At 42.3% G+C, this 14,855-nt stretch overlaps 1 protein-coding gene across 1 annotated transcript in view; it reads right to left on the bottom strand.

Moving 5' to 3' along the window:
• Positions 1-13,936, bottom strand: part of TMEM241 (transmembrane protein 241) — an 87,997-nt gene extending 74,061 nt beyond the window's left edge. The window contains 3 exon segments of the mRNA XM_044243278.1: positions 1,715-1,792; positions 9,587-9,633; positions 13,799-13,936. Coding sequence (XP_044099213.1) covers positions 1,715-1,792; positions 9,587-9,633; positions 13,799-13,870 — 197 coding nt within the window. The 5' untranslated portion in view covers positions 13,871-13,936.
• Positions 13,937-14,855: the final 919 nt, after the last annotated feature.

Raw genomic sequence — 14,855 nt, 5'->3', positions numbered from 1 at the left:
TAAATGGAACCATCTGGAATCAGGATGCTTCATTATTTAACTAAATATTAGAACAATCACAGGCCTTGTGAAATCAGGGTACTGTTTTGTTTTGTTTTGTTTTGTTTTGTTTTTTAATTTTTTCAATTTATTTATTTTCAGAAAACAGTATTCATTATTTGTTTAAATGAAGACCCAGTTCCCACTGAACCATTTACCATAACAATGGAGTATAAAGTAAGCCCTCTGCTTAATATCAGATATAAAATCCCAAAAGTATCTTTATTTTATGAAGGTGAGGATGTTATTCCAGTGAAGGTGACTGACCTGATCACTTAGTAGGGCTGTTTGCCTTGTCCATATAAACCTTGACTTTATTTGCTTTTCATTTTGTGCATCATTTCAGGGGAAGTATAATGCTCTGGAAGAATTCTGAGAATTTATCTAGGTGAGGCACGAATGCATAGCCAATTCAGATTTTAATTTTGGCTGAAAAATGATGCCATGGTCTTTGAGATTTCTTTTAAATCTATTCAACAAGTTGTCTTAATAGATTCATAACAACTAATTAAATGTGTGATGTGAAATGGACCCTAGATCAGAATAGCAGGGGGAGGGACATAATAAAGGACATTATTGAGAAAACTGGAAAAATATGAATTTGGTCTGGAGATGAGATACTAGTATGGCATCAATATTAATTTCCTCATTTTGATTACTAAGCTGTAGTCACATAAGAAAACGTCCTTGCTCTTGGAAAATACACATGAAAGGGGCGCCTGGTGGGGGTGCAGTTGGTTGGGTAACACTCCTGGTTTGGCTCAGGTGGTGATCTCGGGTGGTGAGATCAAGCTCCACATTGGGCTTTGCTCTCAGCATGGAGTCTGCTTGGGATTCTCCGTCTCCCTCTCCCTCTGCCTCTCCCCCTTGTGTGCTCATGTGCTCTCTCTCTCTCAAGTAAACAAATCTTTTTTAAAAAAATAAAATACACACTAAAGAATTCAGAAGAAAAGAGGCATTTTACTCTTGAATCTGTAATTTACTCTCCTATAGTTCAGGAAAAAAATATATATATACATATTTCTCTCAAGAGCAAATGGTGGGAGAGGTGAGGTAAAATAATAATTGAGAGACATGAGTAAAGGATACAGACGTTCTTTGTGGCATTTCTTTTTTTCTTTTTTAAGATTTTATTTAATTATTTGACAGAGAGAGAGAGATCACAAGTAGGCAGAGAGGCAGGCAGAGAGAGAGGGGGAAGCAGGCTCCCCGCTGAGCAGAGAGCCCGATGCGGGGCTCGATCCCAGGACCCTGAGATCATGACCCGAGCAAAGGCAGAGGCTTAACCCACTGAGCCACCCAGGCCTCTGTAGTATTTTCTAACTGTTCTGTTAAGTAGTAAATAATTTCAAAATTAAAAATTTACCAAAAAAATTTTAAGTTGATTTAGAAGCTCATTTCCTCACACTCATGATCTACAACAAAGCCCAATTAATACAGTGTTATAAAGTGTGTCTTGATTAATTTTAGTATTATTTAAGTAACTGACCAGGAAAACACTCCTTGAGTTCTATAGGATTATAAAAGCACTAAAATCTCAAGGTTAGATGGGAACTAAGAGATCAAGTAGCTCAAATAAACATACCTGTTTCCCAATGTAACACCAGAAGAAATTAAATAATGTGAAAAGAAGCAGCGTATGAATCATGAATCAAGCAAGAAAAGGTTGTTCTACCTTGAGCTGCTGTTGATCTCGGCCCAGCCCAGCTTCCATGACACATGAAGCAGAAGTCCACCAACTAAGGTCTGCCACCTGAAAAGGATATGAACCCATGTGCATCTGAGAGACTGCTACGGCCTCAAACACAATCCAGCCTCAGCAGACCCATTGGTTCACACAAATACACACACCAAGCCTCCCTCCAACTCTTTTCTCCCACTGTCCCCAACTGGCATCCCAGTTCCCAGACCCCTCCTTCTCAACTTGTTCTACTCTCGAGTCCAGCTGTACCGTTCCGTGCTGACACTGATATTCTTCTTTCTTATTCTAGACTAGTCCCTGACGGATCTCACCCACAGTCCCTGCTTCCTCCATTGCCCTGCACTGATGATTCCCAAATCCCTGTGCTCCCCCGAAGACCACCACCCTGACACCCCAATGATAACCTGCCTATAACATTACCTTGAACTTCCCTCCCCCACCCTGGTCTACCGCCCCTGTCCCTAATCAGCCACACCAAAGCCCAGAAAATCCTGTTGCACGTAATCCCCATCACAGCTCTCAAGGGCCACGCCTTCCCCTCCCCATCCCTTCCGCCTCTGCCTAATGCAGACTCCCATCATGGCACACCCGAACCTAGCATCAGTCCGCTAACAGTGTCCCTATCCCCAGGAATATCCCGCAACACCCATTCTACCCCAAGGCTTGTTCTAGAATGCAAACTTAATGTTGCCACTCGCTCATTTTCAAAACAGTTGATTCTTCCCAGGTGGCTGGCAGCACTCCCAATCTCTTTTCTGACATGACACACAGGGGCCCACAGAGCTCACAGGAGACACACTTCCTCAGCATGCAGAGCCCAGGGGGAGCCCAGGCTGTAAATGACACACCCCTGCCCCTCCCATGACACAAAGCACAGCAAAGTTCAAAATGAGCAAGAGGGTACTAGTGGCGTAACTTCCCCTTGTTTCACTCTATCTTTAGATAAGCTCTCTAGCTGATCTCCTGCTAGCTGAGGTAGTCTCAGCCTGCTACTTCTCCGCCATCTTGACTCCTCCCTCCCTTGTTTCACTCTAATTGCTTTATTTTAGGTGAGTCATTCAAAGACCTCAAAACCTCATTTATGACTTGAGACACCTCACCTCGGAAGTGATTACAACACACCCGTGTCTTATGACGTAATGCGGGAGAATGGCTGGCCTCTAAGATAAAGTCAATTGTGTGTGATACACAAGCCTTCCCAGACTTGCAGCCCCCCCTTTCCAGGACCAGCTTGTCCTGCTACAGGCAGTGACATTCCAGCCATCGGGAAGAGCCCACAGCCTCGGAAATGTGCCAGGCCTTGCCATACTTCTAAGAACTTCCATGTGCTGTCCTCTTGACCCATCAAACGCTCCCATCTCCTTGTGTGTGGGCGAACACCTGTTCATCCTGTAAGATCCCGTTTTTACGCCTCCTTTGTAAAACCTTCACTGACCCAGCCAAGCAGGGCAGACAGTTGTGGGTCATGCCCTCCAACAACGTTATCTAGAGCAGTGGCACTCAACCATATGGTTCTCCCTCCAGGGGACACTCAGCAGTATCTAGAGACATTTTTGGTTGTCACAACTGGGGGTGGGGGAAGGGATGGGTTGCTACTGGGATCTGGTGAGTCATAGCCAGCGATGTTGCCAAACCTCCTACAGCATATGGGACAGCCCCATAACAAAGGATTACCCAGTTCAAAATGTCAAGAGTAATTTGAGAGATGACAGTGGCCTGGGAAGGGGCAATTTGGATGAAGAAGGCAGACAGATTCTAAAGATGTTTAGGAGGTCCTGGTGGTTAATTAGATGTTGGGGATGAAGGAGACAAGGGAATCGACTCCCAGGTTTCTGGGAGTTCTTCAGTCAGGCAACTCGGATGGAATGAACCATCCACTGCAGTAAATTTAAGGGATAGGCAGGAGAGAAAAGAAAGCTGCATGAAGGCGGGGATCTTTGCTTTCCCCACTGAAGTACCTCCTGTGTCTAAAACAGGGCCGGGCACGTAGTATGTACCCAATAAAGATTTGTAGAATGAGTTAGTCCACCCTACGGCGCACCTCCTACATGCCAGGCGTTGTTGTGAGCACTGGGGATACTCCGGTGACAAAAGAGATTTAAAAAAAAATTCTTCCATTTGTAGACCTTACAATCTGTCAGAGGAGGACATTCAGTCGGACCCATCCAGAGATAGGCAAGGGAAAAGGCAATCCAGAGACAGACATCCTCCCTTCCCACCTAAGTTGCCTAAGTCTCTTTTCCTGGAAAGAACTGTCAGACAGGCAGGACCAGAAACTGATTCCCATTCACTAAAAGAGAAAACAACATCCCAGCTTTATTGACTGAAATGCAGTGGCTCCCCTCCCCCCTGACTAGTGGGGGATGCATTTTAAGATCCCCAGAGGATGCCTGGGGATCTTAAACTGCAGATAGAGCTGAACCAAATATGTATTGTGCTTTTTCCTACACATGCGTGCCTATGATGAAGTTTAACTTATAAATTAGGCCCCGTAGGAGATTAACAACAATAACCAATAATAAACTAGAACAATTATAACAATATGCTATAATAAAAGTTATGTGAATGTGGTTTCTCTCTCAAAATCTCCATATTCACCCTTCTCATGATGCTGCAAGAGGATAAATGACTAGATGGTGAGGTGACATGAGGTGAATGATGTAGGCATTCTGATGTACCTGTAGGCTACCATCCACCTCTGACAGCAAGTCAGGGGAGAATCATCTACTTCCAGACAGAACTGACCGTGGGTGACCGAAACTGCAGAAAGAGGAACCATGGATAAGGGGGCTACGGTGTGTGTAATCATAAACAATATTTTTTAAACTTTTATTATGAAATATTTGAGAGAAACCTGACAAAATCATTCTGAAGTTTACCCAAAATAATATATTGGTGAAACCATAAAGAACAAAAATCCAAAAGTATACAAAAACAAGTGTTTGAAAGTCTTCTTCCCTTGCCTGTCCACTCTCTGCACTGTTTCTACCTTTTCCTATGGGTAACTGCCCTGGGTAGTTTCTTCACTTTTTTTTTTTTTTTTTAGGATTTTATTTATTTATTTGACATGGAAAGGAGATCACAAGTAGGCAGAGAGGCAGGCAGAGGGAGAGAGAGGAGGAAGCAGGCTCCCCATTGAGCAGAGAGCCCAACACAGGGCTCCATCCCAGGACCGTGGGATCACGACCTGAGCCGAAGGCAGAGGCTTTAACCCACTGAGCCACCCAGGCGCCTCACTTCACCTATTTTTAAATAAGGAAAACATACACACACACTTCTACACGATGCTATTGTGCTACCCTGTTACAGACTTGCTTCTGTCCCCCATTAAATGTATTTCGAAAATCTTTTCAATACCTGAGTGTCCTTATTATTTTTATCATTTGAGTAGTATTCCATTAAGGATATAATATATTTAATGGGTTCTATAGAGATGAAAATCAGGTTGTTTAAAAAATGCTTGCAGTCGGGGCGCCTGGGTGGCTCAGTGGGTAAAAGCCTCTGCCTTCGGCTCAGGTCATGATCTCAGGTCCTGGGATCGAGCCCCACATCGGGCTCTCTGCTCCGCAGGGATCCTGCTTCCTCCCCTCTCTCTCTCTGCCTACTTGTGATTTCTCTCTCTCTGTCAAATAAAATCTTTAAAAAAAAAAAAAAATGCTTGCAGTCACAGAGCTGCGTATTTCATTTCATACATATTTCATTTACAGAAGTGCAAACAAACCTCTCAGATAAATTCCTGGAAGTAGAACCGTGGAACTGAAAAATTCGGACTGTTGGCAACAGTGTTACACAGTGCCAGAGTGTCACTCACAGATACTGTACCAATTTGCTGTCCCAGATCCATGTAGTAGAGCACCTGTTTTCTACATCTTCATCAGGGCTGTGTTACCAAATTTTGAAATTGTATTTTGCAAATCTTATAGGCAAAATATGATTTTTCAATAGTGTTTTAATTATGTCTTTCTTTTGAGTGAAGAATCATTTATAAATAGAGATTTTTGGTTTCGATATTAAATTCCAGCGTTAGGGGCCCCCAGATGGCTCAGTCAGCTAAACATCTGCCATCAGCTTAGGTCATGATCTTGGGGTCCTGGGATCAAGCCCCGCCTCGGGTTCCCTGCTCAGCAGGGAGTTTGCTTCCCCCACTCCCTCTGCTTCCCCCACTCCCTCTACCCGTCCACACCACTTGTTCTCTCTCTCTCTCTGTCTCTCTCTCTCTCATTCACTCTCTCTCAAATAAATAAATAAAATTTTTAAAAAGAGGGGTACCTGGGTGGCTCTGTGGTTTAAAGCCTCTGCCTTCAGCTCAGGTTATGATCCCAGTGTCCTGGGATTGAGCCCCACATCGGGCTCTCTGCTCAGTAAGGAGTCTGCTTCCCCATCTCTCTCTCTCTCTGTCTGCCTCTCTGCCTGCTTGTGATCTCTGTCTGTCAAATAAGTAAATAAAATCTTTAAACAAAACAAAAAAAATCTTTAAAAAGATAAAATAAAATCTAGCTTTAGGGCACTAAGATTGTATAAGTGTTACTTTGGGCAAGTTATTGCTTGTTTTATTCATAGTGAATATTCCCTGGACATTTGAGAAGAAGGTATAGTCTCTATTTTAAAGATACAGCCTTTGATATTTACCTATTAATTGTATTATTTAGGTTATATATATACATACATACATACGCATGCATGAACACTAGTTTTTTGTTTTTTCAATTGAACTATTATGGGAAAATAGTGGCAAATTTGTTTCCTATTATTTGCATGTTTCTATGTATTCCTGATATTCCTGCCTCATTGTCTGGCTCATAGATATTCATCACTGTTTTATTTTTGTTTTGAACCCCACACTCCTACATGTCTTTTCATGACATCTATAACATGTCTTTTCATTTTGAACTGCATGCTTTAGCATCCAAACACATCTTTAGCATCCTAAAACATCTTCATATGGTTAGTGCTTTTTGTCCTGAACCTTGTCTGGCAAATATCATGACCCCTGTTTTCTTGTTCACATTTGTATAATTTTTTTTTAAAAGAAGAATGAGGGATGTCCTGCTCTATGACATATCTAAATGCTATAATAATTAAAACAATTTAGTACTAGCCCCTTTTCATAAGAATTGACAAATACTCAAAGACAGACCCTAGGAAAATAACTTCAAATATATTAATAACCCAAAGGCAAAAGGAAGGATTATATAATGAAATATAAACTATAGGGCTAGTATATGGGGCTCTTGGCTGGTTCAGTCAGTGGAGTGTGCAACTCTTGATCTTGGGGTTATGAGTTCAAGCCCTCCATCGGCTCCAAGCTGAGCAGAGTCTGCTTGAGATTCTCCCTCCCTCACCCTCTGCTCCTCCCACTCATGCTCTCTATCTCTCTCAAATAAATAAATAAACCTTTTTAAAAATATATTTTATTTATTTATCTGACAGAGAGAGACAGCTATACAAGGAACACAAGCTGGGGAAGACGGGGAAGGAGAAGCAGACTTCCCTCCAAGCAGGGAGACCAATGCGGGGCTTGATCTCAGGACTCTGGGATCATGAGCTGAGCTGAAGGCAGCCACATAATGACTGACCCACCCAGATGTCCCAATAAATAAAATTTTTAAAAAATATAGAGAGCTAACATAAGCAAAAGTAGGGGAGGAATGATTTCCTCACATTATACCACACATTTAAATAAATGAATAATGATTAAAAACTGAATAAAGCTGTAATGAAATGTAGGTAAATATCTACATGAGCTTGAGATGGAGAAAAATAAACATGAAAGTAGTGGTACCAATCAATCACCAATATTTGTCCACTATAAAAATTTAAAAATTTTTAAAAGATTTCATTTATTTATATGGGAGAGAGAGAAAAAGAAAGCAAGCATAAGCAGGGGGAGAGGCAGAGGGAGAGAGAGAAGCAGGCTCCCTACTGAGAAGGGAACCCGATGCGGGGCTCCATCCAAGGACCCTGGGATCATGACCTGAGCCGAGGGCAGATGCTTAACTGACTGAGCTCCCCAGGCACCCTTAGACAATTTCTTTTTAAAGCTTGAGTGGAGGGTGGCACTCCACTAGGTGTGGGTGGCACAGTCAGTTGAGCCTCCAACTCTTGGTTTCAGCTCAGGTCATGATCTCGGGGTTGTAAGATCGAGCCCCGCATCAGGTTTGCCCTCAGCACAGAGTCGGCTTGAGTTTCTCTCTTCTTTTCTCTCCCTCGGTTCCTCTCTCCCAAGCTCACGCTTTCTCTCTCTCTCTCTAAAATAAATAAATCTTAACTAACTAAATTAATTACTTAAAAATCTTGAGTGGGGATGAGGTAAGGAAGGGAAACTTGAGTATCAGAGCACTCCATGCTGCTTCTACCACATCTCCACTGTTGACCTATGTCCACACCCCTTTTTCCTTCTATCTTTTTTCTAAGAATGGCATTCTTCAATCATAAGACCACACACTAGACTTATCTGTAGTTCATTGTTGCTTCCTTCTTATGTCTTTTTTTTTTTAAGATTTTATTTATTTATTTGACAGACAGAGATCACAAGTAGGCAGAGACACAGGCAGAGAGGAGGCAGAGAGGAGGAAGCAGGCCCCCCGCCGAGCAGAGAGCCCGATGCGGGGCTCGATCCCAGGACCCTGAGATCATGACCTGAGCCGAAGGCAGAGAATTAACCCACTGAGCCACCCAGGCGCCCCTCCTTCTTATGTCTTAGCAATAAATTTTCTATGATGGCACTCAAAAATATATTTGAATAATCAAAATAAGTATGAACAAAATGAAAAGCCAAAAGATAAACTGCAAAAAAATGAAATTTATAATAAACATGATGGACAAGTGGTTAGCATTCTTAAAATAAGAAGTCATTAAATTAATAAGAAAAATACTAAAACCCCAGTAAAAACAAAAAGGCAAAAGCACAAATGGACAATTCACTGATAAAAGCGGTACAAGTGGGTAACACACATAAGAAAATGGTCCAATTTGGGGGCACCTGGGTGGCTCAGTGGGTTAAGCCTCTGCCTTCATCTCAGGTCATGATTTCAGGGTCCTGGGATTGAGTCCCTTCATCGGGCTCTCTGCTCAGCAGGGAGTCTGCTTCCCCCATGCCCACCCCCGCTCTCTCTGCCTGCCTCTCTGCCTACCTGTGATCTCTGTCTCTCAAATAAATAAAATCTTAAAAGAAAAGAAAAGAAAATGGTCCAACTTCATGAAAAATGATAAGACAAAACAATGTGATACCATTTGCGGTTCACAAAATCATCAGAGGAGAAAAAAAGTCATGGTTTAAATACAATATTATAGAAACTCCCACAGACAATGCAAATTGGTAACTCATTTCTGGAAAAGAATTTAATATTCAGGAGAGATACTAATAAAGTTCATATTCTTTAACCCAAATTTCTTATATAGGAATGCATCCCAAAGAAATAGCTAGAAATTTGACAGACTGAATATAAAAATCTCTGATAACATTGTTGATTTTATCCCCCCTGAAATAGGACACAATTTAAATGCCCATTAATAGAACAGCTAAACAAATTACAGTATGTCTATTTCATTTAAAAAATCTATGTACTTATTAAGATTTATATCCTTATTTGAGAGAGAGAGAGCATAGGAGCAGGGGAAGGGGGAGTGGGAGAGAAAGAATCTCAAGAAGACTCCCTGCTGAGCATGAAGCCTGCAGTAGGGCTCAATCTCACAATTCTGAGATAATGACCTGGGCAGAAATCAAGAGTCAGAAGCTTAATCTACTGAGCCACAAAGCACTCCTAAAAGTATTTTAAAGAACAGCTAATGATGCTGGTTGGATATGTCCCACAAATGTGTATAAAGAGCACAAAAGATACTCACCCTTGGAATAATGTAGGGTAGGTAAATTTCAAGACAGACAGGACATACTGAAAAAAAAAAAACCAGATTAATGGACATTTTCAAATTATCGAGAGTTGATTGTATAACCAAAGAAATCCCTATTGAAGAAATACAAATATACTCAAGTTTCAAAAAGGCTTTTAACTCCTCCCTCCCCCCGCAAATCACACACTGGGCAAAAATTTTTAAAAAGAAAGACCTTCCAAGCTATAGTAAAAAGACTGGGTCTGTTTTTCCCCAGTATTGTCAGAACCCTGACCACCTCTTGGTGGAGAAATGGAACTGGGACCATCAGCAGATTGGGATGAACAGCAGTTGGGTCTCTGTTGTGGAGGCCCAACCACACAGCCTCTTCCCAGACCTCAGAAGTGCCATGTTGGAATTGCACCAACTGGAGAACACTGGCCGTGTCTCTTTTCTCGGTATCCACGTTATTTACTGTTCAATTTATCTAAAAATCCAAACCCCTTCTCTGTTTCTCTTCAAGCAAGAACTGCATCTTAGTAGTCTTTACTTCCTTCATTTTTCTTTCATTTGGGGGGATTTGGCTTTTGCATTCTAAAGATCTTTTTTTTTTTTTTAAAGTAATTCTGCATCATAATTTTTTCTGTGCTCTCGCATTTTAAGGATTTTGTAAAACCAACCCAACTAAGGTCAACATGTATTTCAATTATGTCTTTTACAATACTTCATGAATGAGGGGGCTGCGTTTTGTTTTCTGGGTATCTCTTCCTATTTTTTCCTACTATTGAACACTAAGAATTTTTGTAAGGTTTAAAAGTCATTAAAGGCTGTAGACAGAGACTCTACTGATTTTTCACATGATCTAGAAAACAGAATGCACTGGTATTGGGCAAATTTACATGCTTATTTTTTCCCATGAATTAACCTACACATAGGCCTCCTCATATGAGCTCCTAAAATGTCACAATCACAGCTAACTGCTGAGCTCTGATCTATATTCACTAGACATGGACTTCCTTCTTCTCTGAAATCAATTTACTCACATAATTCCATATGCTCTGCCCCACCTTTCCCTGAGATTTTCATTTCAAAACAGAGATAGAGAAAGGATAAAGGGACTGTCGAGGCCCTGGGCTCCTCACCCTTGACAACCATCAGGAAGATAGTAAATATTTATTTAGCTTATTGTCTGCTGAGCTTTGTTGTAGATACTGGGGAGTAGATGGGAAAAGGCTGAAGCTCTCACCTCACCTGGCTAAGAAGGAGTGAAGAAAGAAATCTCTGACAAATGGAATCTAAGTCCTAGTATTTATTCATCCAGCAATTCTTCATGTCACTGAAAAGTGTTGCTCAGAAAAACATGCTCTTTGGTGGAATAGCACTGAGCACACCTCCAGGAAAAAGGAGCAATTTGGGAGCCTTTGAAAGGAGAACAGACGTGCACTTTGTCTCCAGGCTGAAGGCTTAATAGCTGTAAGGGGAAGAAGGACCAGCTGCTGCCTGGGCCCTGAACCTGGTTATTGCCAGAACCTCCCAGAGGCCAGAACAACAGGCCACTCAGACTAGGTCAACACTTGCTGTTCAAACTAAAATCAACCATTCATTTAACACTAGAATCGATAAAACTAAAATTGACAAGATTTTTTTGAAAGAATTTTCTTTTTTTAAAGATTTTTATTTATTCATTTGACAGAGAGAGATTACAAGTGGGCAGAGAAGCAGGCAGAGAGAAAGAGAAGGGGGGAAACAGGCTCCCCGCTGAGCAGAGAGCCCGATGCGGGACTTGATCCCAGGACCCTGAGATCATGACCTGAACCGAAGGCAGAGGCTTAACCCACTGAGCCACCCAGGCGTCCCTGAATGAATATTCTTTTTACAGCCACAGAGGGAAATAGTTTGAGAAGGAAACTATACTGAGAAATAGGGAAAACAAAAAACAAAAAACAAACAAAAACACCCCCTAGCATAGAGTCTTCTAAAAACTGGAAGAGGATCCTGTCCTGTAAACACAAAATGATCTACACTAATTCAGAAGAAAATTCATTTGGCAGAGGCTATAGGCTGGGGGTCCACAGCACAGCTGTTTTCTCATTTGGCCCCGACTTGGTCCAAGCCAACCTGCAATGGAGGCCAGAAAGAAGCATGACTGTCCTGGTTGAGACAATGGCATAATCTAAGAGTTACAAACTCCCTACCTGAGTCCCATTGTGAAGGACTACATCTCCACCCCCCACCTGGGCCTCACATCTGCTTTCCTCTACTCTGATTCCACTTCCCTTTTCCCTTTTATACAACCTTACCTCCTCTTCTCTCTCTCTGCCTTCTGCCATTATTCTTCTGCTTTCCATCTACTCAGGCACTCCCAAGAGCTCTGAACCAAAGCACTCCAAACCATCGTGGAAAATGGAGTAGGGTTTACTGTTTAAATTCTGAGGGTCCTTGGGAATCTATGATTTCTATTACTCAGATTAGATATTTCTAGAAACATGACAGTTTGGTTTCTTTTTATCTAGCACCTTGAGGCATGACGCACATGGAAGGTACTGTCTTTATTACACTGATCAGAAAATGGTGCAGGACCCCAATAAATACAAAAATAATGCCACAGATGCAAATGTGAGAGGGTTTACATTTCAGTGAACTAAATGTTGTCTGCCTGCTTAGATACTTTGTTTGACTGTTTGTTGACCAATAATGCCACTGCTCCTGCTCGTGGATTTGCATGAAAGACCTGTCACTCTTTCCCTTCTGATTATAGAGAGATAAAAGAAAGGTCATTCTGTTTTTAAATGAAACATTACCAATACACTCATCAGGTTTACTAGACAGAATAGTTAAATGAAAAGGCCAGGATTTCACAAATTCACTTATTCCAGAACAGGTGCCACAATAAATCTTTTAGTTTAGCTACCTGTCCAATGAGGAAAAGACAAATCCATTAAAAGCTAATAATTAAAAAAAAATTTTAAAAAAAGCTAATAATTATTGTGCCGTATTATAAGCAAAAGATTGTCTCTCCTTCCTTCCGTTTCTCCTAGACTAATTACCACTTACCTTATTTACCATGATTTGAGGCACTTGTCCAACTACCTAACATCATTTCGATTAATCCTCAGAACAACTCTTTGAAGAGGACTTGCTAATCCTTTCTTAAAGGTAAAAAACTTAGGTTTAGAGAAATTAAGGCCTCAAAGACCAGGTTAAGTGAAGTCAGGATGCAAACCCATCACTCCTTCTCAGGAAGGTACTATGTATGGATCTTCAAAGGCCCATCACCAGAACTAAAAATCAATTGGACATGGGGAAGAAGGGTTCTGGCACCTCCTCTGAGTATACTGAAGACAGCCGCTCACATTAAGAGAGAAGGTATTAGGAAATGCTATTTGTTAAGTTTGTTGCTTTTTTTTCCAGGAGCAAGAGGGGTTTGGTGTTTGGGAGACGGTGGAGATCCCACAGTGGGAAAAGGTAGTCCTGGGCCTGGTATTAGCACTTTGTCTTGGTTTCAAGCCCAGTGTCCAGGAGAGGAGGGGATGCCCCACTCTAGCTTACAGGGGTCCAACATTTCCCTGCATGGTACCAAATCCAAGGCCAGTTTGCCCCTCCTAACAAAATAAAAAACATGGTACCGCTGCTTTTCTGCCTTTTCATAAAAAGGGTTTCATAACATTACTTTAAATAAAATTAGCTTTACATTTTACTTTCAAAAATAATTCCACAGAATACTCTTGAATATACTGGAATTGTCTGAGAGATACTGGAAATGTCATTTTTAAAAAGGGTTGGGAATTAGTGGTGTAAGGGAAAGATGGAGATGTAAATGGACTTATCTTTTCTATGTAAAAGCTTCTGGAATCTTGTGGGTTTCTGGGGGCAGGGGTGTGTTTCAGAAAGGAAAACAGGGTTTGTCAGATTTCCTCTACTCTTCCTTCCCCCAGAGAACAAGAGCCAATTGCTCTCTTTCCCTTAAAAGTAGTGTGCACAACCCAAAATTAAGTTCCTGGGAATTTGCCAATCCAAAAAGTCGGTGTCCCAGGAGATGTAAGGGATGCTTTCCAGTGCGGGAAACGGGGCCAGTATAGTCCAGCGAATCCTATTTCTGAACAAGGATTCCATACAGAGTCAGCTTCCTCTCCACCACCATCAGGAAAAATCAGATTCACAGCTGGAGGCTGCATCTGTTCCACGTCCCAAGTGCGCTCATCGCCTCCCCGCGCCCGCCCCCCTCACCTTGTTCGTGAGGTAAGAAGCCAGGTAGCAGGTGCAAAAGGTGAGGCCCACCAGGCACCTCCTCACGGACATCGGTCAGCCCGCGGCCCTTCTAGGGGACCCGCGGGGAAAGCTCGGCGACAGCCTCCGGGAGCCGGGCCACCGCTTCTGCTGCCAGGAGAGCCACGTGGCTCCAAGCTCGGCCAATCCGCGCGGGGACCGCCCCCCCTCCCCGCGCCTGCCTCTTAAAGGGACCCGGCCTGCTGCCCCTCAGCGGCTCTGGGCTGGCCGGAGGAGGTCCAAGGAGACGTAAGGTCAACCAGCGGCAGCAGCGACTGCCCGTGGAGAAAGGGCGGACAGTAAACACCGTAAAAAAAAGTCGAAAATGGTAAACGAGGGAAAATTGCCGTTTACAAAACAGTTCACGACACTCCACCGCCGTTTAAAGAAAAATGTTCATCGCTCTCTGTAAACGGTGGGACCAAAATGATGTTCATGCCCCACTGAATTTTCCCCATGTTCTACAATGAGTCTGTATTACTTTTGCAAACGACACCAAAAAGTTAATGAAAACTATTATTTTAAAAGAAGGAACACTGAGGAGCTAGAATGAGTATAGTTTGTTTGTTTAAGAGAAGTCATTCCCTTGTGTTGAAATTTACATAAAATAAGAAATCCTCCCAAAAGTAGAGTTTCAAGCACTGCCCCTTTGCCCCAGTATATTGGGTGGAAAATTTACCCGGTTAGGCTTCTGGCAAACAGGAGTTAACATACCTGAAACATGTTGATGGACTTTGTCAGGAACTAGAGGTACAAGTGTTCACCACCAGCAGAAACATAGATTTTGGAAATGCACCACATACCCTGAAAACTTCATTTCTTAAATTTTGTATTCCCTGTGTAAAATTGTTTATCAAACTATAATATCCAAGCAAACACTAGATGTATTGCCTCTACATAAAAGATAAATAAACTGGGGCGCCTGGGTGGCTCAGGTCATGATCCCAGGGTCCAGGGATCAAGTGCCACAAGGGCTCCCTGCTCCAGGGGAAGCCTGCTTCTCCCGCTCCCACTTCCC

This window comes from Neovison vison, chromosome 3, assembly GCF_020171115.1.
Source record: "Neovison vison isolate M4711 chromosome 3, ASM_NN_V1, whole genome shotgun sequence".
In the NCBI taxonomy this organism is placed as follows: domain Eukaryota; kingdom Metazoa; phylum Chordata; class Mammalia; order Carnivora; family Mustelidae; genus Neogale; species Neogale vison.
This window is presented reverse-complemented; position numbering and strand designations above follow the sequence as displayed.